Here is a 25,216-nt window from a genome sequence, read left to right as displayed (position 1 = left end):
CTACTCCTACTCCTGTAGGTCAGTGGGCACCTCCCACCTGCTTGCCAGGTACCCAACGAGGCACTGGTCCCTTCCCTGAGCCTTGGGGTCCCCAATGGATGCTGGGGCCATCATTGGAGCCTCTGCTCCCAGCCCCTGGCGGTCCTTTCTGCCAAGAACTCTGGGGCTGATACTAATGCATGCCCATGTCCCAATCCTCCTTCATCCCCGGATCCCCGCCCTGCTGTCCCCAGTGACCCAAAACCTGAGGTGGAGGAAGCTGCGCCAGAGGCTGCCCGAGGCTGCAGGCCTGATCCATGGAACCCAGTGCCAGCCAGCCCCAGGAGCCCTGGGCAGGGAGTGTACACAACCCTGGCTCCCTGCCAGAGCCAGGTGCCCAGGGGAATCCTGCCAGGCCATGGTGATGATGGCCACCCTGCCCATCTGCAGGCCTGGGTTTCCCACTGTGCACTTTGAAACCCCTCTCAAGGAGGGACCCAGGCAGGAGCTGGTCAGCCCAAGGGGTCCCGGGGCCAGGGGGGACAGGAGCCTCCCAGACCCCAGACGGGCAAGAGGATGCCTCCGCCTCAGGCTCCATCTCCAGACCCTGACCTGCTCTGGGCCCCATCCTGGAAAATCCCCAGGGCCCAGTCAGGAACCCGAGCTGCCCAGGTCTCTCTGGTGTGTGGCTGCTGCCAGTTGGGCAGGCCAGCAGGAGACGCCCCTGTCCTTCCCAGGGCCAGAGCAGTGACGGTCAGCATGATGACATCCATACCACCCCAGCGCCGCTCCTCACCAGGGCTTCTGCCCGACAGCTGCTGTGCCCTGCAACCTCAGGCACAGGGCAGAGCTGGGGTGGTCACAGCTCCAAACAGCAGGACTCAGTCCCCAGAGGAGGTTGGGTGGGGGAGATCAGAGAGTGGATCAGCTTCAGGGAGGACGTGGCCCCAAAGGACAAGAGAATGCAGGGACTCGGGCTGGCTGAGGCTGGCACAGCAAGGACACTGCCGGCGGTGAGAAAGCAGGAGCAAGGGCTAGTGGATGTGGGCGGGGGAGGGGGGGAGGCGAGGTGCCTGCCCAAGGACAGAGGGCTGCTGCACGGAGGGGAGGGACAAGGTCCCTGCAGGGGCGCCAGGGGGCTGGGCCCAGAGACCACAGAGCCTCTGAGCTGGATCCATACCCCCAGCCAGCCCTCTGCCCCGGGAAGCAAGGCCTCTCAAGACCCCAGGGTCCCAGGGCCACCTCCCACCCCCGAAACTGGCCCCGGAGAGCGCGTTGTGGAGGGCGCCCGCCCGCTCGGGTGACTCAGCCGAGCACCACGAATGTCAGCGGACGCGGGCGGCGGGCCGGGCACTGCCGAGCCCCCTCCCCGGAGGCCGGAGCGCGGGCAGGGGTGGGGGCGGGTGAGGGGTCTCCGGCCCTCCGCCCCGCCTGCCTGGGGTCTGCGCGTGCCCGGCCGGGCCGCCGCACGTGCTCGCGGGGAGCGCGCCGCTGGCCCCGGTGCGCGCAGCCTGCAGCTCCCGCAGGCCCGCGGCGCGCGGGGTCGCTCACCGGGCTCCGGCGCTTCAGCGTCACGTTCTTCCAGAGCAGCAGCTGCAGCTGGTGCAGGAAGCCCATGGCGGGGCCGCGCTCCGGCCGCCTCCGCGCCGCGGCCCGATCCTCTGCGCGCCCCGCCGCCCGCCACCCGCCGCGCCGCTCGGCATCGCCCGCGCGGGGCGGCGTCTCGGGCGTCCGGGACCGGCTCGGCGCTGGCTCCGCCCCGGCGGCCGCGGCGACAGCCGCTCGCGTCCGCCCCCCGCCCGCGCCGCCCCCGCTTAAAGGGGCCGCCCGGTGCCCGCCGCTCGGGCGCCCCGCCCGCCCCCGTCCGGGCCGTTCCTGGAGCTCTGACCCGCCAAGAGTGGCTTTCTGGTCGCCCCCCATCTCTCTAGCCGTTGAAGTGACGCGCCCAAGAGCCCCCATCTAAACCGAGACCCCCGACTCACTCCCTTCCAGGGCGCTCTTCTCCCAGGGGCGCCAGGCCTGCGCGCAGTGCCCCACCCCCTTGAAATCCTCCTCCCACAGAGGCACCCCAAGGTCGTCACTGGCCCCGGCCGAGGGCGTCCTGAGGGGATGCTGGGAGCGGTCGTCCCCCACCAGGTCCCCACCTCCGCCTTGCCCTCCCCGCAGAAGGGCTGATGGCAGGAATTTCATCTGGACCTAAGAGACAGGTCCCAGTGCCCAGGGCACTTGGGGCCTGGAGGGAGGCAGCCGCCCACACTTGGGGAGGGGAGCTCAGCCTTGCACGCAGATCCCACCTATGCACAGGGCGGGCCCTGCTCTCACCGCTTCAAGACTCAGCTTTCCTGCCCCACTGGGTGCAGCCCCGACCTGCACCCCTTACGAGAGGGTGGGGCTGGTGAGAGGGGCTGCAGGTGGGCTGCCCTACCCCTGTAAGAGTTTCCTGCATTCCTTGTGAATGAGCCGCTTGGTGACCAAGTGGCAGGACTGGCCTGGCTGGGCTCGGCCGGGGCTGCAGCTCCCTGGGCCCAGCGAGGAAGGGAAGGGACCCAGAGAGAGAACTGCTCCCTGCAGGCGGGGTAGGCCGGAGTTTGGGGAGACTGAGGCTGCTCCCTCTGTGAGTGCCTCATTTTTCTCCCTATATGAGAGGGTGAGTCTGGCCTCTGCACAGGGAGTCTGGGGTCCAGTGAATTCCGCAGAGGTGGTTTGGTGTCTGCCGGAGCCAAGCGGCTGGACAGACGGAGGCCGGGTCTGAGCCGGGTGGGGCGGTCCATTCCCGGGGAGGCCAGCAGAGGGCAGCGGAGGACAGGCCGGCCCCTGCGGGGACCGGAGGCCTGGCGGTTGGTTCTGATGGCTCCTCCCAGCCTCAGTTTCCCAACTTGTGAACGGGAGGGGCAAACCGAGTGGTGTCCAGTGTCTGGGATGCACAAAGAAGACGCACCCTAAACTGAGTGGCAGATCTGGGGGGTCGCACCTCCCCACCCCCTCCCAGCTCCTTCCCTACGGTGCGAGGCGAAGCAGTCCCGGGAAGAGGGGCAGAGCACAATCCCCCAACCACCCCACGCTGCAGCCTGAGGACACTTCCTTCTCCTCGGCCAGTACTGGGGCTAGGGCAGGGCAGGAAGTCACCGGTGGGCCTTACCCACAAGCCACTGCCAAGGGGGTGGGCAGCTTCCTGCCTCCACCTGCTGCCCACCCCACCTGGGGCAGGGGCGAATGCGCTCCTGGGGCCCTGTCAGCACCACCCAGAGGCTCACTGTCAGCCTCCCCTCCCCCCGCACAGCCTGCCACAAGGGCTCCCTTGGCTGCCGCAGTAACCTTGGTGCCTCCTCGATGCCCGTGCTGCCACCAGCCACCAGTCAGAGGGAACCGCACATCAAAAACCAGACCTCGCCACACCCCGGACACCCTGCAGCCTGAGAATGAAATCCCAAGGCCTTCGAGATGGGGCACCTTCCCCTGCCCCAGCCGCGTTTCTGTCCTTGGCCGCTGCTCTCCGCCCCTCGGCCTTTGGGGGGTCAGGGAAGGCTCTCTGCTGCGGTGCCATTCAGTGTGGCTGAAGGAAGCTGGGAGGACAGAGGCCTGGGATGGAGAGGGCGGGATCCGGCCAGGACAAAGGCCCGTGTGGCCAGGGTGGCAGGAGGAAGCAGACTCGACACGTGCCATTCTTGTCCTTTGTTTCTTTATTGATTGGTGTCCCCCGAGGGGACTGGCTGCAGGCTGCCAAAAGCCCAAGAAGCTGGTTGGCTGTCTCGGGTCCGGGCCACACAGGTCTGTACGCAGGGCTCCAGCCTGCACATCCCGGACGAGGGGACCGCGGCTACAGAGGTCGGGGGCCCAGGTTTTGCCCCCACAGACCTCAGGAGGACAGGCTTGACCGGCCCAAGGTATGATCAAGGTGGGGAGGGAGGGCCTCTGTAGCCTCTTATCTCTGATGGGCCCCAGCGACATGCACCCGCATTGCTCCCTCCCTGCTCACACCTCTGCCCCCAAATAGTGGCTCCAGTGCCCACCCGCCTCCACCTCCGGGCAGCCTGCCAAGGCTACCCCTGCTTCCTGGCCTCCGTCCCCAGCCCCCAAGTCAGCCTGTGGGTTGCCCATGGGGGTTGGTCGGATGCCGGTGGGTTGGATTTCAACACCCAGGCCTCCGCCCACACCTCCGGCTCCCAGCCACCCTCCCCTGCCTCCTCCAGCCGGCGGAGTTCAGGCCTGGAACCAGCCCTCGAGGTCCTGGTAGGCCTGGCCACGGGGCAGGTGGGGGTAGCGGGCGCAGATGGCGCAGAAGCGTTCCCGCCAGTCGCCGAACAGCCGCACTCGGAACCGGTCTCGCCAGGCGAAGTAGCGCTGATAGCGGCTCTCGTTCATGCCAGCGAGGAAGGCGGCCAGCTCGTGGGCCGAGCCGAAGTCGTCCACGTGCACAAAGGCATCAGGTGGGGCGAAGGCCTCGTAGGTGACCCTCGAGGGGCCCAGGACCACGGGCACCGCGCCGGCCAGCAGCGCGTTGCGCCAGAACTTCTCGGTGATGTAGTCTCGGTGCTGGGAGTTCTCGAAGGACAGGTAGAAGAGGTACCGGGCCACGGTGGGCAGCAGGCAGTCGGCGCACAGGGGCTGCTTGCTGGCGCGGCCGAACACGTCCACCTGCAGGTGGGGCGCCAGCTGCCGGTACAGCTGCACGCGCCGCTGCCGCTCCTGGAAGTTGCTGACCACCCAGGCGGCCACCCCGCTCTTGGCCGGCAGCGGCGGCGCAGGCCCCTCACGGGGCTCCAGGCGGCCGTAGGGCACAAAGATGTCTGAGTCACGCCGGTAGCTCAGCACCCAGTTGAAGACCCCACGGAGGCGGCCGAGGCCGCGGGTGTGGCTGGGCGACTCCATGGAGGCCCACACCCAGGGCTGCCCGTGCGGCCGCTCGGCCAGGGGCAGGCGGGCCTTCCGGGTCTGCAGCTCTCGGTGGTGGAAGACCACGGCGTTGGCGCTGGCCAGCAGGCTGCGGTTGGTGGTCAGGCGGCAGTGGGCCACACCGTAGCTGGTGCAGGTATTGCTGGGCAGCTCTGGGGGCTGGCTGGCGAAGGGCCAGTGCCAGATGAGGATGGTGATCGTGGGCTGGGGCGCCGGAGCTCCCCCAGGGGCCGACCTGAGCAGCCACAGGAGCCAGAGGGCCGAGAGAAGAGCCGCTACCGCCAGGCCCCCCAAAGCCCGAAGCCTCGGAGCGGGGCTGACCCCTGCACGGGACACAGGAAGACAGGCTGTCTCCTCGGGCTCGCCCCAGGCCCCATCCTCCCAGCCCAAGCTTCCCCAAAGACCAGACACTCACCGGCATTATGCATTGGCAGCTCCCAGATTAACTACTCGAAAAGCCGGAGGTTCTCAAATCACAGCCGCGGCTGCACGGGGATGCCCTGAAATCACGGCTGCGCCCCTGCACCCAGCGCCACCTGGAAACGCTGTCCTTTCATCTGCTCAGGAGGAGGCAACCAGGGTACCTTCCCGCTCCTGTCCCGCCCTCGCCCCCGCCCTGAGGTGACCTTTGGCATCACCGCCATGCTCACCCCGTCTCCCCCTCTAGTCCTCTAGCTGCTGAGGGGAGGCGGCTACAGGAAGGGTGCCCAGCCAGGGTCCAGGACCGTGTCCCCCACCCCTGCTGCCTCTGGAAAGGCCTGGAGGTGACGCACGGGGCAGGCACGGGAGGCAGGAGGAGGAGAGGGCCCGCGTGACCTCAGGGAAAGGGAGGCCATCCTGAGCGGAGGTGGCCCCCACCCCAGAAGGGTGGCCCAGCCATTGAGCACCCAGCTATTGCCTGCTGCCCAGGCCTGGGGTGCCCGTGGAGAGCAGGCATGCTTCCCTCGGAGGCCACCCGAGCCCAGGCCAGCACCGCCTCCCCCAGTGCTGTGTCATCACCCACTTCCCCTGCTCACCGCCCGCTCAACTCCGCCGTGGGCTCCCAGACCCTCTCGCTGCAGATGTGCTGCACTCAGCTGTTTGCCAGGAGGCTGAGGTCTCTCCTATTCTTGGCTTCTAATTGGGCCACTCCACCCCACCCCACCCCTGCTGCCTCTAGGACACCTTTGTCCCGGAACCCAGATTCCCAGAGAGGGGTTCCGTCCAGGGGTCCTAGGAGTGTCTGCCCACACAAGGCCCCAGCACATGCCCACGGTGGGCAGGTGCCAGGCTGGGCCTGGCCCCGGGGTGGGCTGTGGGGCTGCCATGCCTTCTTTCCCCTCCCAAGGACCCGTGTCTGTGGAAGCCCCGGCTGCGGGGCCCCAGGTTCTGGCCGGGCCGGGAAGAGCTGCAGGAACCTGGGGTGGGAGGCCTGCCCTTGGGGGCTCCAGGTCTCTTCTTCCAGGTCCCACAGCCCAGAGTGGGAGTGGGGGCAGGGAGGGGGCTTTCCAGGCTGGAAAAGGAAGGAGTCGCTGTGTCCCTGACGTGGGCAGGGGGCTGGCACCCGCTCCAGGAAAAGGAAGGCTGAAGTGCAGAGTCCCTCTCCTCCCCCGCCGTCCGGCCAGCCCTGGAGGCCCAGCCATGGAGGTCCAGTTCCTTCCCCTTTTGCTCTGGTTCCTCGGAGCTGGACAGCCCTGGCTCCGGCCTGCACCCCGCACTCAGCCATCAGCTTCCTTCAACCTGCCTGGACGTGGCTGGGCAAGGCCCAGCCCTCATGCTAGTGTCCTAAAGGCCTCAGGCCAGTCCAGTTCTTGGAGGCTGCGGGCTGGGTGTCGTGGAGGGAACAGCAACCAGGAACCGTTGGTCGGATCTGCCGCCCACGCCATCCTGGGGGCCTCCCATCACCCCGAAGTCCCTGTCCTGCTCCACTCTTGGGCTCCCGGGGCTGCTGGCCTCCCCCAACTCCTGCCCTCCAGTGAGGACCAGTCTGCCCTCAGGGCAGGAACTGGGAAGCTGGCAGTAGACCCATGGAGGGGGACAGGAGAAGGGGGGCAGTTTGGCCCCTCTGCGGCTCCCCACCCCCTGCATAACCTCTGAGCTGCGGTGAGGCCTTGTGCAACATCGGCGGGGGGGCGGGGCGGGGGCTGCGGGATCTGTCGGAAACCATCTGGTGGCCCAAGGTGTGGATGCAGCCGCCAGGCCTGACTCCCACGGGCCAGCGTCAGGCCCTGACCGGAGCGGACAGCTGCTGTCACCCCTGCCCTTCCGGCACCCAGCATTTAGGGAGAGGACCACAGTGGCACTGGGCCTTTGGTCCCACCTGGGCGTCTCTTCCCTGGCACGGGGGCCCCGGAGGAGACCACCCCCTCTCCCTGTGGCAGGCACCCCTCGGGCAGTGGGGGAGAGCAGGAAGGAGCTGATCCCGCCACAGCCTGCTAGTGACCTGGCTCCTGGCTGCCAGAGCCTCTGCCCTTCCTGTTTGCACTGCCAGGCTGGCTGGGGCCCTGCCACCGGCCTCACCCACACCCGCAGCCCGCTCCCTTCCTGGGTGGACTTGAAGGAACCTCCCCCACCCTTACACGAGGTCTGCTGCTCCTAGGGGCCCCTGGCACGCCTGCCAGCTCAGGGTGGCCGCCGGGGCGCCCCCGTTCGTGAGAACCTGCTGGCTGGGAAATGGGACTCCAAGGTTGGCCCAGAGATGGGTCAGAACGAGAGGTTCTCAGAGGAAAAAGAAAAAGGTGAGAGAGTCTGAGTCAAAGGGAAAGTGGGGCCTCCTCCTGCCAGCTCAGCCCTGGGCCTCGGAGTCACTGGGATGCAGGCGGGCACCCACCTCCAGCTTAGCAGCCCGTGAGCATCTGGGACCCAAGAACACAGGGTCGCTCCCACAGCCGAGCACAGGGCTGCTCCAGGGCCAGCCTCCTGGCGGGCACCGATCGGAGGGGCCCCCAACCTGTCCCCAGGGTCCCTGCTTCCCACTGCCCAGGGCCCAAGGGAAGAGGATCCCCCTTCCGGTGGCCTCCGCAATGAGATAGGGGCCAGTGGACTGGGTCAGGAAAGGGAGGGCAGGGGCTTGGGGTCCCCCAGGGAGGAGGGCCTCCCTCAGCCCACTCACCGGGCACAAGGCCCCGAGCAGTTCCATGCCCGCTCCCCATCTGGCTTTTTTGACTTCCACTGGCCCCAGGCAAGCTCACACAGAGCCGGGCCCTGCGCTTGGTCAAATCCTCGACCACCCTTCCTTTCACAGGCCCTGGGGTGCAGGGGGCTGCCCTGGAGCTGGAGCTGCTGTCCCCAGCCCAGGTGCCCTGTCCACGAGCACTTTTCCTGGTCACCCCACCAGGAGCCCTGAGCCCACCTGGGACTCTCACAGGCCCCGCCTCTGGCAGCCCTCACCCACCCCCACCCCCACCCGGTTCTCACTAGAGGGCGTGGGGGGGGGGCGGGGCCGGTGATGCATGTGTGCCTCCTCGTTAGGAAGCTTCCCCGGCCTGGTGTCCTCCCGAGTGTAGGTGCCAGAGGGTGACACCGCCACAGCCCAGCATAGACCCTGGGGCTAAGACGGTGCTTGGCACAGACCGCGGGGTGGGGTGGCCCCCTAGTCAAGAGCCTAGGCAGTGGGAACCTCCCCAGCTGCAGACCCCAGGAGGAGATGTCCTCCCGCCACTGCTCACATTGGTCCTCCTGCCAGCCTGGGTGGCTGGGCTGCTCCGGGGTTCCGAGTCCCCATCCTGCACCCCCCCCAGGGCCCTGGAGGAGCCCCCCAGCAGGTCCTGGAGCTCCCCCTGGACAGGATGTAGCCGTGCTCCCCAGCCTGGGCAGGAAGGGAAGGAGGGCTGGAGGGGCTGGTGGCCTCCAGGTGGTCCACCGGGAGGCTGAAGGCTGCCGCCTGCTGTGACCGCCCTCCGGCACTGCCCTCGTGCTGCTCCCTCAGCTGCACCCCCAACCTGGGGCGCCCTTGGCCACCTGCCAGCTTGGGCACCCACCTTCCCAAAGGCACTCCCTGAGCCCCTGCCTCACCCTCTCCCTGGGAGTAAAGGGTGCGTGGGCTCCCTCTGCTGCCTTCAGCCCGCTCCTGCAAGAGCCGGTGGCTGCGAGCATGGCCACCAGGGGGCCTTCTGGGCACGTGTCTGGACTTGGCTCTGCTCAGGCCCACCCTTAGGGCAGACAGCTGGGCAGCCAGGCTCTGGCCCTCTCTCCCTGAGGTAACCCTCGGGCTGGGGCTGCGTGCTCCCCACTCCTGCTGCCTAGGTGCTGTTGTTTGGAAAGTGACAGTGGTCAGCACATGGGGTGGCCGCTCTCTGCCCAGGTCAGGCCAGCACGAGGTGGGAAAGGTAAGTGCCAGGAGCCCAGGGACTGACCCCAGGGCTCCAGGAGAACCTCCGGCCCTGGGTCTGCAGGGTCCAGCTGGCGAGACAGACTGGCCTGGGCCAGATCAGCCTGGGTGCCTTGCCCTTGAGTGAGAACTTAATCTTTCTGCCCCCCAGTTTTCTTCGTGGCTATTTCCCCTCATGATACAGATTAAATGACAGTGGACAGCGGTCCTCGTCGCCCTGCCTGCATCTTACCCTACCCTCATTCCCAGCTCCCTGTACCCGGCCCCTTTCATCTCCCACACCAGTGCGTCAAAGGAAAACTGAGGCTTCCTGCTGAGGGCCAGCCCAAGGCCATGGCCCAGGAGTCAGGGGTGGGCTCTAGCCCCAGAAACATACCGCTTTAGGACAAGCCATTAGCTCTAAGCAGAGCCAACCCCATTTCCCCAGCCCAGCCCCACCTCAGGGACCTGACTGTCCCAAATTGGCTTTGTCCTCCCCATTTACAGCTGCCCCCATCCATCTAGGAGCCAGAGGTCCAGCATTCCCTGGACGCCCCACCCCTAGGAATCACTAAGGGGCTTCTGAACCCAACCCATCCCTCATCCCCAGCCTTGGTGAGGCAGACAGGTCTGATACCCCCACACTGTCTGCACCAGGCCCCCGCTGCTCTTGGACCCCAGAAACCCCTCTGCCAGGCCCAGTCTTGGCACTTTTGACCACGAAGTTCGGCCACCACTCTGGGCCTTCAGCTGGAGGTCACCCTCCCCCTCCACTGGCCTCCTTGCTCCTTGGTGGGGGATTGGGGTGGACCAAGACCCAGCTCCTGACACTCAGGGCCCTTGCCACCTCTGTCCCCTAACCTGGCCCACCCACCTGTGTGCAGCCTGTGTCCCTCTGCCTGGCATGCCCCCCACATAGGCTGCAGGGGACCACAGTCAAGTCCTACATGCCGTCCCTCCCCGCTCTCCAGACCACGTGGACACAGGGCAGGAACGGAGGCCTGGGGTGCCCGCTGCCAGGTGTCTGCAGGTGCCCGCTCCCAGCCCTTTTTATCACACAGAGGACGGGGTCTTGAAGGAGGGGCACCAACTTCAGACTGGCCTGGCCCTGCACCGCACTCCTCTCCTCCTCGGCTCTGGGGCGCAAGTGTTAGTGGGGGGAGGCCTGGAGGAAAGAGGTTAGGGTGGTCCTCTGCCTAGGAAAAATAAAGCCCAGCGGGCGGTGACAGGGTCTTCCCACGAAGGGCACAGAGATCCCGCCTCTCTAGGGGCGTGGAAGAAAGCCTGAGGCCCCGCTCCCGGGGTTGGGGGGGAGGAAGGAGGTCAGTCTCCAGCACACCCAGCCAAAGTTTTGAAATGTACTTTAATTGGCTTGTCTCCGGGATTCCCAATCCATGCCTTGTCTCTCGGGTTGTCTTCCTCCGCTCGACTGGGAGTGTCCAGATGTGAGGGGCAGGTGCAAGGAGCAGAGAAGGTCCCTGGAAGCAGGGGGAGTCTCCCCGGCAAGGGGTTCCCGGCCGCCCCGGGGCCCCAGCCACAAGCACACGAGTGTCAGGACACAGTCTCTTTAATGGGAAAGGCTGGGCCCTGCCCCTCCCCACCCGTGGGCAGCGCGTCCACGAGAGGGTGGGCATCAGCCTTCGGGTCACTGCAGCGGGGGCGCGGACAGCGAGGCGTGGTCGAACAGTGGGTTCCGCACCTCCATCTCTCCAGTCTGCGAACGCTGGCGTTAGGTGGGTCCAGGGCAGGGGAGGGACACCCACCGCCCACCCCCGCACTCACCGGGGCCAGGCCGGGGCACTCGTACACCGTGAAGTCGCCGTCTTCGTTCTCCTCGTCGGAGGAGGCAGAGTCCAACTCCTTGGGGGGCTCCTTATGCCTGGGTGGGGGCAGGATCGTCGGGTCCTCCCTCACCCTCCAGGTGCCAGTGGCCGGGAGCAGCGGGCCGGGGGAGGGGTGGCTGGGCCCGGGGTGGGGCGGGTCCGGTGGGGCTTCTCACCGCTCCAAGCACCGCATCTGCTGCCTCTGGTGCTGGTAGTGATACATCTCCGCGCTGTGCGCCAGCCGCTGGTCCCCGGGCTGCTGCGGGAGTGGGGAGACAGGGTCAGGCCGAGGCAGAGGGGCGGAGCGGGACGGGGCGAGCGGGGCGGGGCGAGCGGGGCGGGGCGGGGCGCGGCCACGCACCGAGATCCTGGGCGTGGCTGGGGAGCTGGGCGCCTGCGGGGCCGCGTAGTCGGCCTTCTGGGTCAGGCGAACGTCTCGCTGCAGCCTGCGGGAAGTGGAGACACCCAGCACACCTGAGACCCGCGGGGTCACCGCCTGCCCGCCCGCCCGCCCGCCCGCCCCTAGCCCGGCCCCATGCTCACCGACACCAGCAGAAAACGGCCACGGCAAGGGCGGCCGCGCCGGCCACGGAGCACGCCACGATCAGCACTGCAGGGAGGGGGCGCAGTGAGGGCAGCCTTTCGGGCAGGACCCGGCCTCCCCGCCCGGCCAGACTTACGGAGGGCAAGGCTGTCATCGCGCCCGCCCCGCGGCTCCAGCGGGGACATGTGCACAGGCCCAGATGACACAGTGGAGCGCAGGGAGGAGGTGCGGGGCGTGGGCGCTCCCCGCGTGGAGGGGAGGCCCAGGTTGGGGCCCCGGCCACGCTCTGAGAGCCCCAGGGTGGATGCTGCAAAGGGAAGGCAAGTTAAACAGCAAGACCAGTATGGGGTCAAGGGTGGTGGGGAGTTGGACAGGGGAAGGGGGCGGGGTCTCACCAGCCTCCAGGAGCCGCTGGCGCCCCTCAGGCTGGGGTGGGGCCGTGAGCCTGGAGTGCCCCGCCTCCTGCCGGGCTAGCTCCTGGGCCAGGAAGTCGATCTCATCTTCCAGTCTGGGCTGGGGCAAGCCCTCCCCTGGGGAGGGTGAAGGGCCATCAGGTGGAGAGGGCCCCAGCCCCTCCCTGGCAACACCAGCTACAGGTGGCCTTCCAAGAGGGAGAGAGGGAGAGGCCCATCTGGGAGCCAGTCCCCAGGCCAAGGCCTCCTTCTCCCTACAGGCTCCTCCCAGCCACCTGTAGCCAGAGGACCAGGTACCAGCCTGCCTGCTCCTGGCCATCCCGGTTGCCATGGTGACAACTGAGGGAGCTCTGTGTGAGCACCAGCGTTCCCAGGAAAGCGGGCAGGGGGTGGAGGTGCTATGGGAACGTGCAGAGGCCAGGAGGAGAAGGGCAGGGGTGCTGCCCCACACCCCACCCATTACCCACAAAGCGGTGGGAGGAGCGCGGGGACAATGCGTCACCCGGCCCACTGCCTCCGCTGCCAAGACGAGCAGGACCCCCCAAGGAATGTGGAGAAGCCCCATTCTGTACCCCCGCCCCCACCAGGTCATCAGGAGGAAGGGAGGGCAGCTGCTGGGGCGGGGCCGTGGCTGGGTCCCCCTCGTCCCTGCCGTGGGCACCAGAGTCCGGACAGAGGCTCCAAGTAGACACCCCGGCTGAGCATCCAGAGCGCAGAGCACGCGCCTTCTGCAGCGGGCCCCCGCCCCACTCGCTGCCAGGAACATGCTCCTTCAGGAAGCCCCTCCCCGCCCACCCGACTCTTCAGCCCCCAGAGCACCCTCTGCAACGCCCCATCACACCTGGAGTCACTCTGGCTGGCACCATCCCGACAGACTCTGGGCTCAGGCCGGCGGGCAGGGCACCGCCAGCGCAATCAAGCAGACAGGACGGGTGAGTGATGGAGAGAGAGGGGTCGCTGGGCAAGGAGCAGGGGCGGCCCAGCGGGTGGAGGAGTGGGTGCCTGAGGGGTTTGGGACCAACCCTGCAGAGACCCAAGCCTGGGGAACTCTGACCCTGCCTCTCCCAGGATCACCCCAGCACTTCACACTGGATACCTCTTGCCCTGGGAGGGGCTAACTGCCCCAGGCCTCAGCCCACCACCCAGCTCTGGGCTGGTGCCATCTGGAAAGGATCACCAGGCCACTTGGAGGGTGACTTGAGAGTCCCTGGCACCCCACAAAGCGCAGGAGACCTGAGAGCTGAGGCTGGGGTCAAATGTACCAGGTGGGGGAGGGAGGAAGCCATACCCAGAGGCTGGCGCATCCTGGGCACACAGAGCCCCTGCTGGTCCTCCTGGAAGGGCTGAAGGCAGGGCCCACAGACACGTGCACCCGGGGGGCACCGCGCTCGCCTCTTCAGGGCACAGTCCAGGCTCCCAGGACAGACGGCTGCATCTGAGAAGGAAGCAGAGGCAGAACAGGGTCACGGCCAGCCTGACTCAGCCCCTGCACAGTAAGTAGGACTGTCCTGGCCACCCCAACCCCTCCCTACAGAGCTGACCAAGCCTGGCTCCGGCCATTGTTCTGGGCAGGCCCTTCCCCCCCAGCACCAGGGCTCAGAACCAGGAAGACAAACAGTCCTAACACTTATCGGAACTCTCTTGCCTCACCCACTCCCCAGAGTCCAACTTCCCAGCCCTGAGCCAGCTCTCCGCACAGGAACTGTCCCCTACCGTCCAGAGAACACTGAGCACTGAGCTCTCCCGGTTAGGGCCGTGCAGCGCTCCAAGTCCCACCTCCAGTCTCAACCTGTCCTAGAGCGAATCTCTCACCCCTGCCCAACCTGGGAGCCCCAGAGGGCAGGGCCCAGGTCGCTCCCTCCCACCACCTCGGGTCTCCTATTTCAGGGCTGCCTCCCCCCCCACCCCGCAGCAAACCTCATCATGACATCCTACAGCCCTAGAGGGCCAAGCTGGGAGACCGCAAGGGTCGGGTCACTGCCCCCACATCTAACCTCTGGCTTGTCGCCAGGGCACAGCCAGCCGCTGGGGCTGGGGATACTTGGGATGGAGTCTGCCAGTCTCACTTGCTTCGGAAACAGAAACCAGGCCGGGGTCACTCCTGCAGCCACCACTGCCAGGGACTGGGGAGGGCCTGGGACTACAGGCCAGACCATTTCTAATTTGGGGCCCAGACCTCAGTGTTCTGTACACGTGACCAAGGCTCCCAGCCTGATGCTGGGGGGTGGAGGGCGATGGCCCTCTCTGCCTCAGTTTCCTCTCTGGATGCAGAAGGTGAGTTGCCTCAAAGCTGGGGAATGTCTCAAGACCTGGGACACTAGCCCCAGTCACGGGACAGCAGAGCCAGTGGAGCCAGGGGGAGACCCAGCAGAACCGTCAGTGGTGTCTGGGGAGGTGGGGGTGGGCGCATCTCGGAGAACCAGGACCAGTCCCCGCTGCAGGAGGGTGACATGGGGCATCCGGGAATGCCGGCTCTGTCCTTCTCCAGACTTTGGCTGGCCTGGCTTGGTTTCCTTGGTAACCTGACACCCACAGCCTCTTGGCTGTAGGCATCCCTTCAAGGAAGTTCCAGCACCTCCTACAGCAGCTGGGCAAGTGGCCTGAGGTTCCCATCCCAGGGATCCCCCCTCCAGCACAACCTGGGTCGGCAGGCGCCCACATCAGTGAGCTGGGCCCAGGGCTTGGGCTAGTGAAACATTAAGCCTGTGCCAGCTGGTCCGTCTGGACCCCACCCACCAGCTGGGCACCTGGGGAGCCAGGCAGTCGCGGCCCCTAGTGCAGAGGACCCAGAGTGCGCCAGAGCAAGGGTAGAGGCCTGAGCTCCAGAGCTGGCTCTGGGTTCTGGGGCCCAGGGGCCTCCCTCCGCTCCCAGCCCCCCACCCCGGGAGGATGTGGCTGCTGCCCATCTAGCCCTGGGAAGGCCCCTGCTCCAGACTCGGGGGGAGGGAGGAGGGCCCAGGAACAACAGCAGCTGGAGAGTGGCTGGCACCCTGCCCCGCATCTGGGCGCGCACAAAGCCGATGAGCAGCTGGGGCGGCACCTGCTCACCCCAGAAGCTCAGTACTGGGACTACAGTCCATTTCCTCAGGAGGCCCCACCCTGTATGCCCTGGAGCCAGGCCATCAGCAGGCAGCCTCCACCATCCCTGGCCAGCCATGCTCTGGCCCTCAGGCCTCCTTGGGAGCCTCCCCTGGTGGTGCCAGGCCTCTGTCCAGGGGTGCTGTGCCCAGGAGGAAGCCTGCCCTGCTCTGGCCTCTTGAGGCCACACATGCAGACCACACACACTGCCCAGGTTAGCATCCCAGCGCTATCATATAGTGGTCACTTCTCTGTACCTCAGTTTCCTCATCTGTAAAATGGGCTAAGAACAGCACTTCTCCTATGGGGCTGCCAGGAAAAATGAGTGAAGTCATGGGTACGAAGTCTCCCAATTCTGCCACCTGGCAGAGTGCATTTTGGGTTCTGGGTTCCTGCAGACCTTTGGAACCTCAGTGCCCACCTGGGGAGCCAGGAGCGTCTCCCAGGACCCTGGGCTCATCCCTCTCTGCCTCAGTCTACCTTGGGGGGTGCCCTCCAACCCCAAGCACAGAAGACAGAATGGGAGGGGCCCTGCAAGGCAGAGGGTGAGTGTGGAAGCAGAGACTGTAAGCTCCTTCTGTCCCCACTGAAGCCAGAGCAAAACCCTAAGCCTGGGACAAGCTGTCAGATGCCCAAGGAAACTTCAGACCCCACCATGGCAGCAAAGCAAGGCGCATGTCCACCACCCGAGGCATAGGGACCGACCAGCACTGTGCGACTCCGACTCCGACTCCAGGACGGACACCGGCAGTAAGGCCGGCAGGCACCCAGGGCCGGGCCCGCACCCGCGGTGCCCGAGACGCGCACACACAGAAACGCCCACGGGACAGACTCCAGGCCGCGGGGCCACGCAGAGAGAGCCCTCCTGAGACACCAACCGACCAGACTCACGGACCCAGACAAAGACAAGAAGCGAATCAACTTCAGGTTCGCCTCCAAGAAGCCGGGAGAAGCCCCATCCAGAGGAGCCCCTCGGCGGTCCGGTGCCGCGCCCTCCCCGCCAGGCCTGTTTACCCGACTCGGGAGAGGCGGAGCCGGCGCGGTGGCTCGCGGGCTGGGCCTGCGGGGCCTGCGGGGCCCGCGGGGCCTGCGAGGCCTGCGGGCCCTGGCGAGGGCGGCGGCGGGGAGGATGACGGCGGCGCCGCGCGGCCCGACCCCCGCCCGGCGATCCCCGGCCCCGGGGCGCCCCGCGCGCGGCCTGCGCCCAGTGCACTCGCTCACCCGGGCGGCGGGCGGCCGCACCGCGCAAGGCCGCGCCGAGGACGAGGCCAGAGAGCAGCAGCCGCAGCAGCCGCCGGTGCCGCGGGGAGGGCGGAGGGACAGGCGTCGCCATCCTTCAGTGCCGCCGCCGGGGCAGCATGGCACCGCGCGGCCCGGGGCTGGGCACGGGCTCCGGGCGCCGCGTCGGGGGAGGCGGCGCCGGAGGAGGAGGAGGGGGCGGAGGAGGAAGAGGAGGCAGAGGCCAAGGAGGCGGAGGATGAGGAAAAGAGGCGGCCGCGGCGGCGGCGCTGACGCTGCGGCAAAGAATCCGGGACGGAGGCTAGGCAGCGAGAGGCGCGCGTGCCGGGAGTGCGCCTGCGCGCTCCACCTGCGGGGGCGGGACGGCGCCGTGAGGCTGCGCCCCCTCCCCCTCCCTCCAATTCTGCTCCCCTTCCACCCACCCAGCCAGCCAGTCCTCCGGGTGCCTCAACCTCTGCCGCCTGTGCTGCCGGGGATCTTCTCTAGGCTAGGGACGGGTTGGGGATGGGTTTCCCCGGGATGCGCTTCCCCCGGGCCCCGTCCCTCTCGGGCTGCTAACTCCCACCCCACCCCCACCCTCCTGGAGCGGAGGACCTGCCTGGACCTGGAAGGACACCAGGCGCACACAGCTGGACAGGTGCACAGAGATGCCCAGGTGTGCGCAAAGACCCACCGGGCATTCAGACACACTGTGAAGGCAAACACACACGCACAGAACTAGGTCGGTGCCGGTGGCCACTGTGGTTGCAGTGGGACGGCCGCTCTCAGTGAGGCCACCAGGGGGCAAGAGTGACCTGGAGCTACTGATGACAGCCAGCTGAGAGCTGTCCACGGTGCCCAGGTGACAGCCTTTTAGCTCCGGGGTGCCCCACGACAGCAAGCACTGTGATGCCCCCTCTTACCCCCCACCGGCTGCCTCCTGCGAGCACCCGCACCCCATCCCACCTGGAAACCTCCCAGGCTCACGTCACTGAGAGAACAAGTGCGGCCCCCCCCCAGCGCGGTGCTTCCTTTCAGCCCTTTGTGTTTCAAAACTTCGAAGATGGGGCTGGCTGCCCTCAGGTTTGTGAAGTGGCTGAGAAACCAGCAGAAGTGGACGTGGTGCGTGCGCTGGGCAGGGGGGGTGACGAGCAGGACAAGGACCGCCACCCTCCCACACAAGGCACTGACCAGACAGAGTGTCTGAGCTCACTTCCCAGAACGGGGGAGGTGGCGGGGAGATGCAGCCAAGATCACGCGTTCCCACGCTGGAGAAAACAGTGCTTAGGGCAGGAGGGCTGCAGGAGCGACAGGTGGGGGTGGCTGATGTCTCTTGAGGATGCGGAAAACAGCACCTGGGCAGCAGGGATGCGACGTCTGGTGTGATTGCACGGCTTGGCGCCAGAGCCAGGCTCTTGGCAAGGGTCATCCTTCTGAGCAATGGGCCCTTCGTCCCTCTTGGCCCTGATCTCCACATCCCCCGACACCACCTCCTGTTGAGGGTTTGTCCCCTCCCCCCAGCTCGTGAGCACTGCCTGCACCCTAGGCAGCTGCCTTGCCCACTCACTCTCCTGCCTGCCATCCGCTCCCGCACCCCAAGCCAGCTCGAGGCCGGGGCCCAGACTCCAGTCTGGCCTAGGTCACTGCTGCAGATCTGCCGTTGCTGCAGGGGCTCTGCTGGCCAGAGAAGACTCAAGGGACTCAGGGACTCTTTTAGGCCAGCCAACTGGCAGCTACTCCAGGCCACAACCGTGGAGCAAGAGACCAGGGTCAGTCAACACCACCCCAGGTCTGGGCCCAGAGAGGAAGGAAGTAGAAACGACCGGGGTCCTCCCTCGGGACCAGGAGGGGGCCTGTGCAGCCAACACAACTGTGGGGAGGGCTTCCCTGGTGGCACAGTGGTTAAGAATCCGCGTGCCAATGCAGGGGACACGGGTTTGAGCCCTGGTCCGGGAAGATCCCACATGCCACGGAGCAACTAAGCCCGCGTGCCACAACTACTGAACCCCGCGCACCTAGAGCCCGTGCTCCGCAACAAGAGAAGCCACCACAGTGAGAAGCCCACGCACCGCAACGAAGAGTAGCCCCCGCTCGCCGCAACTAGAGAAAGCCCGTGCGCAGCAACGAAGACCCAACGCAGCCCAAAAATTTTTTTAGAAACTGTGGAGAGGGAGGGCAGGCAACGGCAGAGACGCCCCACCCCACGAACATTCTCTCCACTGCTCTATGAAAAACTTTTTACTATAAAATTTTTACAAGTAGGCGCTGGGCTGGCTCCCAGCTTGTGGGCTCTGACCCTCCCCCTACAACCCAAGACTGGGGGTGGGAGGGGACTCTCAAGACTCCATTCCCTGGAGACCCAACCCTGCATTCACAGGCTGAGGGCTGCGGGGTGTCTGAATCCCCATCCCCAGGAAGAGGAGGAGGAGCGCTAGGCCTTGAGATGAAGCCGAGGCTGGAGTGGGCAGGAGGGGGCTGGATTCGGTTCCCTTCACCTCTCCGGGCCAAATGTGGGCGTGGGCGCTAGAGTCTTGCTCCCGGGCTTCGTTAGGGACGGAGATGTTGAGAGTAGGGTGGGGTGAGGCATGGGGGACTTGGGGCTGGGGCAGCTGCCCCCAACCCGCCCCTAGATGGCGCTCGGCGACTTGGCAGAGCGCGCCCGGTGCAGCAGAAGGACGAACGCAGCCAGGGGCATGGCGGCGAAGAGCAGGAGGAGGACGACCCAAGAGCCGAAGTCTGTGCCCTTGCGCAGCCCGGGCGGGTCGGCGGGGATCAGGTTGGTCAGGTTCAGCATGTAGCCAAGCGCCCAGCCGACCGCGGTGCCCCCGGCCTACGAGCGGGAGGCGCGGGGCCTCAGCCTCGGCGCAGCCTGGGAGGCCCCGCCCCTCCGCGCTCGGCCCCGCCCCCCTGCTCGCGGGCCCACCGGCTCCCACCTTCTTCTGGAAGGTCACGCCTCCGAAGGCGCGCTCGTCGAAGCCGTAGCCGCGGCGCAGCAGCTGCTGCACGAATGTGGCCCCAGCGCAGTAGTCGGGTAGGCGGGCCCCCTCTCCCGGCGCCCGAGCCTGCAGCTGGAATGCAGGTGAGACTGTAGGGCCAGCGGCCACCGGGAGGTCTCTGCCCCACCAGACACAGAAAGGCAATGCAGGGCTGGAGACCCCACCGCAGGTCCCAGAAAGAACGAGGCTGAGGGGGCCACCCCCAGGCAGAACTCTTTCCTCAGGGAAGAACAGCGTGACTTCTGGATGGCAGCAAGCACCTGTGCCTGCGAGGGGGACCTCCAGGGGACAGCGGGAATGGCCACGCAGGGGGCAGAGGGCTGCAGCAAACTTGGCGACGGTCGGGGGAACAGGAGAAGCTCTAGGCTTGACCCCAGGCCCCTGGGCTTGCCTCCCAATCCCCACTTTCCTAGCACCCCCAAGTCTGTCTGAGACTAGCCACGAAGAGGACAGGATGGGGCCTCCGTCACCACTGAGCCCCACAGACACTCCAGTGCCTCTCCCGGAGTCACCTCTTCCTCTGCATGCCCGAACCCCTCCATCCTTCACCTGGAGCCAGTGTCCGGTCCATGGTGGCAGCCAGAAACCTGGAAGTTTCTCACTCCCCCACCCCCAGTTCTATCTGCTAAGTCTCCCCTGAGTCCTCTGCTTCTCCCCTGCTTGGCTGTTCTCCCCCACACTCTCCCAGCTACACTCCTCCCCACCCTGTCCACTCCATGCTCCCTGCTGCCCCAGGGCCTTTGCACTGGCTGTTCCCTCTGCCCTCCTGATCTTGGTTCTAGGGTCAGGCCTCAGGGAGGCTTCTGCAATCTCATCTGGCTCCCGGCCTCCTTGCCGTAGCCTGGCCACTTTTCAAGTCTGATTAACAGTGTATCCCCCACTGCAGTGGGCACTCTGAGAGGCCTAAGATCCCCTCTACTCGTAGAGCAAATGAATGATCGGGACGCGTGACGCTGGCTGGCTGAGCCCCCTGCACAGCCCTGGAGGAGGGGGGGAGCAGCAGGCCTCACCTCACTCCACGTCTGGTTGCAGATGGTGACCACGGCCGCCTCTAGTTGCTGCAGGGTTGCCACGGGCAGCCCCATCACAGTTCTCAGGAAGTCCACCGTGTAGAAGAAAGCAGAGAAGGCCTGCGAGGGGGGGACAGTCACACCGTGACCAGACCCCAAGCACTTCAGGGCACGCCCCCGTCCCCCCCCACCCCCAGTCCTCTGGACTCACAATGAACTTTCCAGCCAGAGGGGGCTGGAAGATGCCGTTGAAGGAGCATCTAGAGAAGCGGCAGGAGGAGAAGTTAAAGAGCTCAGAAATGAGGCCACGGCACAGGGCAGGGTCGCTGCTCCCCGACAGGCTGACCTTGGTGCTTCTGTTGTAGGTCTGGGGCCGCTGGGCTGCAGTGCACGGCGACTCATACACATCCTGGAGCAGCACGTGAGTGGAATAGCCCTTCGGCCAGCAGGGGTGGAAGCTGTGGGTCTGGGCAGATGACAAGGGTGTGTGTGGCAACACCGTCACTCCAAGCACTGCCCACCATCCCCACCCTAAGACCGTAGGAAGGCCTCCCCAGAGGACCAGCTGATAAATCTCCCACAAGTTCCACTTTGGCAACATCACTTCTGAGCTCAGGAGCAATCCATGGCTCCCCCTTCTTGCTGGACAAAAACCAACCCCCTTAGTCAGGCAGCCCAGGTCCTCTGAGATCTGGCCCTGGCCCTCCTTCCTCCCCAGCCAGCCACTCACCAGGCTCACCTCCAGCCCCTGGGCCTTTGCCCATGCTGGATCCCTGCCCACCTGTCCTTACAGCTGATGAAAGCCCGACTTTGGTTCCTGGAGGAGCCCCCCTCAGTATGGCTGCTGTTCAGGCTCTGCTCTGGGCCCTTGGCCCCCACTCCCACTGGCTCCCTACCTCCAGAAGGACTCAGTGGAGGGTACCTGGAGTGCACTGGCCAGCAGCCTCCGGAGGACCTGGTCACGGCCATAGCAGAGGAAGCTGTGGGTGTAGACGCGGTAGTGCTGGCCGTAGAGCCGCAGCTGGACCTCACTGGCCGGATCCTCAGCTGGGCTGGCCGTCTCGAAAGTGATCTGTGTGGAGGCGCCCCCCAGGTCCATGGCCCCCAGCGTCCCCTTCTTTGGCCGGAACCACTGGCCCACCCAGCCATACTGTGGGAAGTGGAGGTTGAGGTCAGGCGGTGGGTGGGTGCCCACACCCCCGGCTCATCGGGCTGGCCACCGGGCCCACCTTGATAAAGTTCTCCAGCAGGTAGTTGGCAGTCACCCAGCCAAACACCCCCTCATCCTGGGCCGAGAGGATGCGGGCACCACGGAAGTCAAAGGGATACTGGGTCAGCGTCTGCGTCGCGGCCGCGAGCACGTTGGCCGAAGCCTCTGGACTGGTTAGGCTGTGACACAGGGAGGACTCTGAGGGGCATCTTCCCCAGGTGGCCGTGATCCTGCTGCTGGGGTGCACAGCCAGCCGAGGGGGCCCCAGCCCAGGGCTACTGCTGGGGACGTGCGGGGCCCACCCTGTGCTGAGGCTGTCGTGGTCCCCGGGGCCAGGAGGTCAGGGGATGGCACACTCACTTGAGCAGGCGCATGCCCGCCGTGGCTCCCAGGTAGAGGGGCGTGCCCGCGTGTCTCTCCTTGGGCACATCCCGAAGCGCCTGGTTCAGGCATTCCACAAGACTCTGCCCAGCCCCGGAAGGGTTGTCAGCATAGCTAGAGATGCCCCCACCTAGAGGGAGGCAGCAAGATGGGCCTAAGCCTGGTGGGCAGCCTCTAGGTGGACCATAGGCCAGCAGGGCGGGGGCGGGGGAGGAGGGGCTTGTGCTCCTAAACCAGGTGGCAGCTTAGACCAGTTCAGAGACCAAAGGGCCCGCCTGTGTGCCACCCACAGTCTCTGAGCTGCCACCTGCTCAGTGGATGTGCACACAGGTGCCAGGACAAAGCACTGGCTATTGTCAACCCAGCCTAGCCTGCCCAGGGGCCTGCCTGGGTGTGCCCACTAGCTCCTCGGAACCCCTCCTGCCCCACCTGGGATGTAGAGGCCAGTCTTGGGCCAGGGAGGGCCCAAACCTTCCAACTGTTTCCTGGGGCTTCTTTTTTAGGAAGAGAAGGGGACCCAGCCTTTTCTAGGAAAAGAAGGGGACCCAACCTTTTCTAGGAAAAGAAGGGACCCAGCCTGTCTTTGGGGGAGCTCCTGCAGCTCCTGCCTGGATTGGGCCCCACCTGGCGTAAAGCACAGGGTTCTGATGGCTGGTGTCTGCAAAGGCTAAGTGGGTATCCAGGCCAGTGGGCGCCTAGTGCTCAGGGGACCCTTACCATGCACATCACAGGAGCTGTGCTGGCCCACGATGCCTGTGTCGTTCTCTTTGTCCGCTGGCCACTTGTAGATGAACATGGATGTGTGGGAAGAGCCGGCGTCCAGGACGATGCCATACTGGGGGTGGGGGGAAGGTCAGCCTCAGGAGGGGGGCGGGGGCCTGAAGCCATGCCCTTTGACTCTCTCAGCTCTCCAGCCCACCCCACCCCACCCTGTGTCAAGGGTGGAAGCTTCAGAATGAAGTTCTGAGGCTCAGAGAAGGCCAGGGACAATCGCTGTGACACAGCTTGGTTGGGGGGAGAATGGGAGTGGAGGTGGATGGCCCTCTGACTGCAGGAGCCTTCCTGGCAAGGGCAAACTGAGGGGCGGGGTCAGAGTCAGGGGTCCCGGGACCAGCCTTGGAACCTTGCCCGGGGGGCATGAGGTCCCCAGGCTGCAGGAGAAAAGCTAGCTTCAGGAAGCGCCCCTTCGGGCCTGCTCTTCCTTCCTCCCCTCTGTGCCTATCTCTCTGACCTCAGCCCAACCTGAGGATGTGGAAGTGAGGGCCCCAGGGGGAAGGCTGGACTGAGGCTGAGCTTGGGCCTGCGATAAGCAGACACCCCCTCCCTGGGCCTCAAAGGCAGGGCCAGAGAGAGCTGCTCCGGCACCGCACGGGCCTTCCAAGCAGGTCGGGCAGGTGACCGTCAGCACCCAGATTGCAAGAGCCACTTTCCAGCACCTGCCCCCAGGGGCCTGGATTCCAATAGGAGGAGCCGGGCTGGAGAGCATGCCCTCCTGAGCCGGGAAAGGGGCCGCTCTGGTCCTCTCCCTGACACAGGGAACTCCAGCAGCAGCAGGCCAAGTGGCCCGCCCCACCGCACCCCTACCGGGTGGTCGCCCTTGGCTACAGGGCACCCACCCCAGCGATCTCCATCCTGGGCTCCTGGGCCTTAGAGCACCCACCATCCACCCACGCACCAAGCCGGCCCACAAGCCCAATAGAGGGTTAGGGAGGGCGGGCTCCTGGAGGTTGAGTCTGGCGGGGATGCGTGGGGGGGATCAGGCCTAGCCCGCTCCGACCCCTTCAGGACCAGCCAGGGCTGCCCCCGCACTGTGGGAGCCACCGGAGAGGCTGGGGAGGAGTTCCTGGGCCCCAGCGCCTGTCGCACCCCATCTGGGCCAAACCCCGAGGCGATGCCTGCCTGGACGCCGAACGTGTTGGGGGCGCGGGCGGGGCCGCGGCCTGGGGCGCCCCGGGGGTGCGGAGAGACGCCCCTCGGCCGCGCCGCGAAAGGCTCCGCGGCGGGCGCGGCGAGCGGAGAGCTCCCGGGACTTCGGCCTCCCGCACCGCGTCCCCCGGAAGCGCCGCTGCCGCGCCCTGGACCGGGACCCGGAGCGCTGGTGAGGGGCCTGGGACCTCATCCCGCCGGACCGGGAGCGGAGCGCGCGGGGTCCCGGCTGCCACGCGGGCGCAGCCTGGCCCTGCTCGGTCCGAGCCTCCCCGCCCGGCGCCCCGGCCCAGCCAGCAGCTCCCGGACTGCGCCGGGTTGCCAGGGCGCTCCAGCGTGCACCTTGAGGGCGGGCGGCTCCCGGATGTCGCGGGTGGGGACACACAGCAGCAGGAGGCCGGCGAGGCCCGCCGCGGCCAGCAGCAGCGGCGGCAGCAGCGACAGCGCCTTCCCGGCCATGGGGGCGCGGGGCGGACCAGGCGTTGACGGCGCGGCGGCGGGGAGCCGGGAAGCGGAGGTCCCGGGACCGCGGGGTAGGCGCCTGGGGCGGGGCGCGGACCGGTCCACGGCTGCCACGCCCACCGGCGGGCCGCCCCGCCCACCTCCCGCTTGGCTCCGGAGCACAGGTGAGAGGCGCGGCGGCTGAGTCACCCGCGCTGCCCCTCCCGGCGCCCTGGTCTCAGCCCAGGCGCCCTGAGGCTATGTCCCACCTTCCTCCTTCCTGTCCGCTCAGCCCCAAAGATTCATCCCTTCTGACCTGTAAGTGCCTGCCGACGACGCTCTGCCTCTGGGCACTCCTCTCCAGCAGGACCTAGAGAACCCCCAGCCCCTCCGGCCTTAGGGCACGGCGGCAGAAGGCCTGGCCTGGGGATGGGCTGGGCTGCCTCCCAGGCAGGCACGTTCCAAGGGTCATGCCGCTGCAGAGCCGGCTTTCCCCTGGCCTGGTCCTGAAGGAAGGAGGCACCGTCAGCTACAGGAACCACGTGAGCTCCTGGCTGGGTCCCTGCCATGCCCTCCCTGCAAGAAAGGGCTGGCCAGCCTGCGATGCTGACCCAGTCCTGGGCTGCATGGCAGGGCACCGCCCTGGTCACCCCCCAGGACACTGAGCTGACCCAGGCTGAGCCTGCCCTGGAGGTGCTGGGACCTCAGAGCTGAGTGTCAAGCAGGGTGAAGCCAGACCTACCCCACACAGTTCCAAGGTGACAGATGAGGGCACAGGCAGAGAGAGGGAGAGGATGGCCACAGCCACACCATGCCCAGAAACGAGAGAACCCACGCTCAGGCTGGTGCACCCCCTCTCCCGGTGGCCCCCTTTGCCTGAGGGGTCCAGAAGCCTGGACTGGGGAGGCCAGAGGCTTCCCAAGGAGGGAGGAGGAGCCTCTGCACACAAAGCCTCATCCTGTGGACGAGGGAGAGGGTCCCCCAGGCCGGGCTTGTCAGCACCCAGGTCCCTGCAC

At 66.7% G+C, this 25,216-nt stretch overlaps 4 protein-coding genes across 10 annotated transcripts in view; all 4 read right to left on the bottom strand.

The window, feature by feature from the left end:
• Positions 1-1,711, bottom strand: part of ABCA2 (ATP binding cassette subfamily A member 2) — a 34,382-nt gene extending 32,671 nt beyond the window's left edge. For both annotated transcript variants that reach the window (XM_061199577.1, XM_061199578.1), the window contains exon 1: positions 1,531-1,711. In XM_061199577.1, the coding sequence (XP_061055560.1) occupies positions 1,531-1,596 (66 nt within the window). In that variant the 5' untranslated portion in view covers positions 1,597-1,711. The remainder of the gene's footprint in view (positions 1-1,530) is intronic.
• A 2,468-nt stretch (positions 1,712-4,179) lies between these two features.
• On the bottom strand, positions 4,180-5,516 carry FUT7 (fucosyltransferase 7). Its single transcript, XM_061200822.1, has 2 exons — positions 5,383-5,516; positions 4,180-5,263 (listed from the first exon to the last, which is right to left on the bottom strand). The coding sequence occupies exons 1-2, from the start codon at positions 5,514-5,516 to the stop codon at positions 4,180-4,182; spliced, it is 1,218 nt and encodes a 405-aa protein (XP_061056805.1).
• A 4,988-nt stretch (positions 5,517-10,504) lies between these two features.
• Positions 10,505-16,452, bottom strand: NPDC1 (neural proliferation, differentiation and control 1). 5 transcript variants are annotated; one of them, XM_061200862.1, is made up of 9 exons: positions 16,240-16,452; positions 13,229-13,375; positions 11,923-12,057; positions 11,664-11,834; positions 11,527-11,593; positions 11,345-11,429; positions 11,160-11,242; positions 10,943-11,039; positions 10,505-10,874 (listed from the first exon to the last, which is right to left on the bottom strand). In XM_061200862.1, exons 1-9 carry the CDS (start codon positions 16,349-16,351, stop codon positions 10,806-10,808), a joined length of 966 nt encoding a protein of 321 aa, XP_061056845.1. In that variant the 5' UTR covers positions 16,352-16,452; the 3' UTR covers positions 10,505-10,805. The 5 variants fall into 5 exon arrangements, with proteins under 5 accessions (XP_061056845.1, XP_061056846.1, XP_061056848.1 ...); XM_061200863.1 differs by having other exon boundaries at positions 11,160-11,239; XM_061200865.1 differs by lacking the exon at positions 11,923-12,057.
• A 2,064-nt stretch (positions 16,453-18,516) lies between these two features.
• ENTPD2 (ectonucleoside triphosphate diphosphohydrolase 2) lies at positions 18,517-24,259 on the bottom strand. Of its 2 annotated transcripts, none has more exons than XM_061200860.1 (9): positions 24,102-24,259; positions 22,551-22,668; positions 21,813-21,963; positions 21,472-21,631; positions 21,165-21,392; positions 20,454-20,708; positions 20,243-20,362; positions 19,170-19,304; positions 18,517-19,066 (listed from the first exon to the last, which is right to left on the bottom strand). In XM_061200860.1, exons 1-9 carry the CDS (start codon positions 24,216-24,218, stop codon positions 18,863-18,865), a joined length of 1,488 nt encoding a protein of 495 aa, XP_061056843.1. In that variant the 5' UTR covers positions 24,219-24,259; the 3' UTR covers positions 18,517-18,862. The 2 variants fall into 2 exon arrangements, with proteins under 2 accessions (XP_061056843.1, XP_061056844.1); XM_061200861.1 differs by having other exon boundaries at positions 19,170-19,235.
• Between the last annotated feature and the right edge of the window lie 957 nt (positions 24,260-25,216).

This window comes from Eubalaena glacialis, chromosome 9 (genome assembly GCF_028564815.1).
Source record: "Eubalaena glacialis isolate mEubGla1 chromosome 9, mEubGla1.1.hap2.+ XY, whole genome shotgun sequence".
In the NCBI taxonomy this organism is placed as follows: domain Eukaryota; kingdom Metazoa; phylum Chordata; class Mammalia; order Artiodactyla; family Balaenidae; genus Eubalaena; species Eubalaena glacialis.
Note: the sequence above shows the minus strand (reverse complement) of the source record. Positions and strands in the feature narration are given on the sequence as shown.

Bases quoted from the DNA above. Each gene is read 5' to 3' on its own strand.
- ENTPD2 (XM_061200860.1), bottom strand. From the start codon at position 24,218: ATGGCCGGGAAGGCGCTGTCGCTGCTGCCGCCGCTGCTGCTGGCCGCG. The intron at 22,669-24,101 runs GTGCACGCTGGA...CCCCACCCCCAG, and splicing joins GGGAGCCGCCCGCCCTCAAG to TATGGCATCGTCCTGGACGC. The intron at 21,632-21,812 runs GTGAGTGTGCCA...CCTGTGTCACAG, and splicing joins GCGGGCATGCGCCTGCTCAA to CCTAACCAGTCCAGAGGCTT.
- NPDC1 (XM_061200862.1), bottom strand. From the start codon at position 16,351: ATGGCGACGCCTGTCCCTCCGCCCTCCCCGCGGCACCGGCGGCTGCTG. The intron at 11,594-11,663 runs GTAAGTCTGGCC...CCCTCCCTGCAG, and splicing joins CGATGACAGCCTTGCCCTCC to TGCTGATCGTGGCGTGCTCC. The intron at 11,040-11,159 runs GTGAGAAGCCCC...GCCCCCACCCAG, and splicing joins CAGATGCGGTGCTTGGAGCG to GCATAAGGAGCCCCCCAAGG.
- FUT7 (XM_061200822.1), bottom strand. From the start codon at position 5,516: ATGGCGGTGATGCCAAAGGTCACCTCAGGGCGGGGGCGAGGGCGGGAC. The intron at 5,264-5,382 runs GTGATTTCAGGG...TCTTTGGGGAAG, and splicing joins CTGGGTGCAGGGGCGCAGCC to CTTGGGCTGGGAGGATGGGG.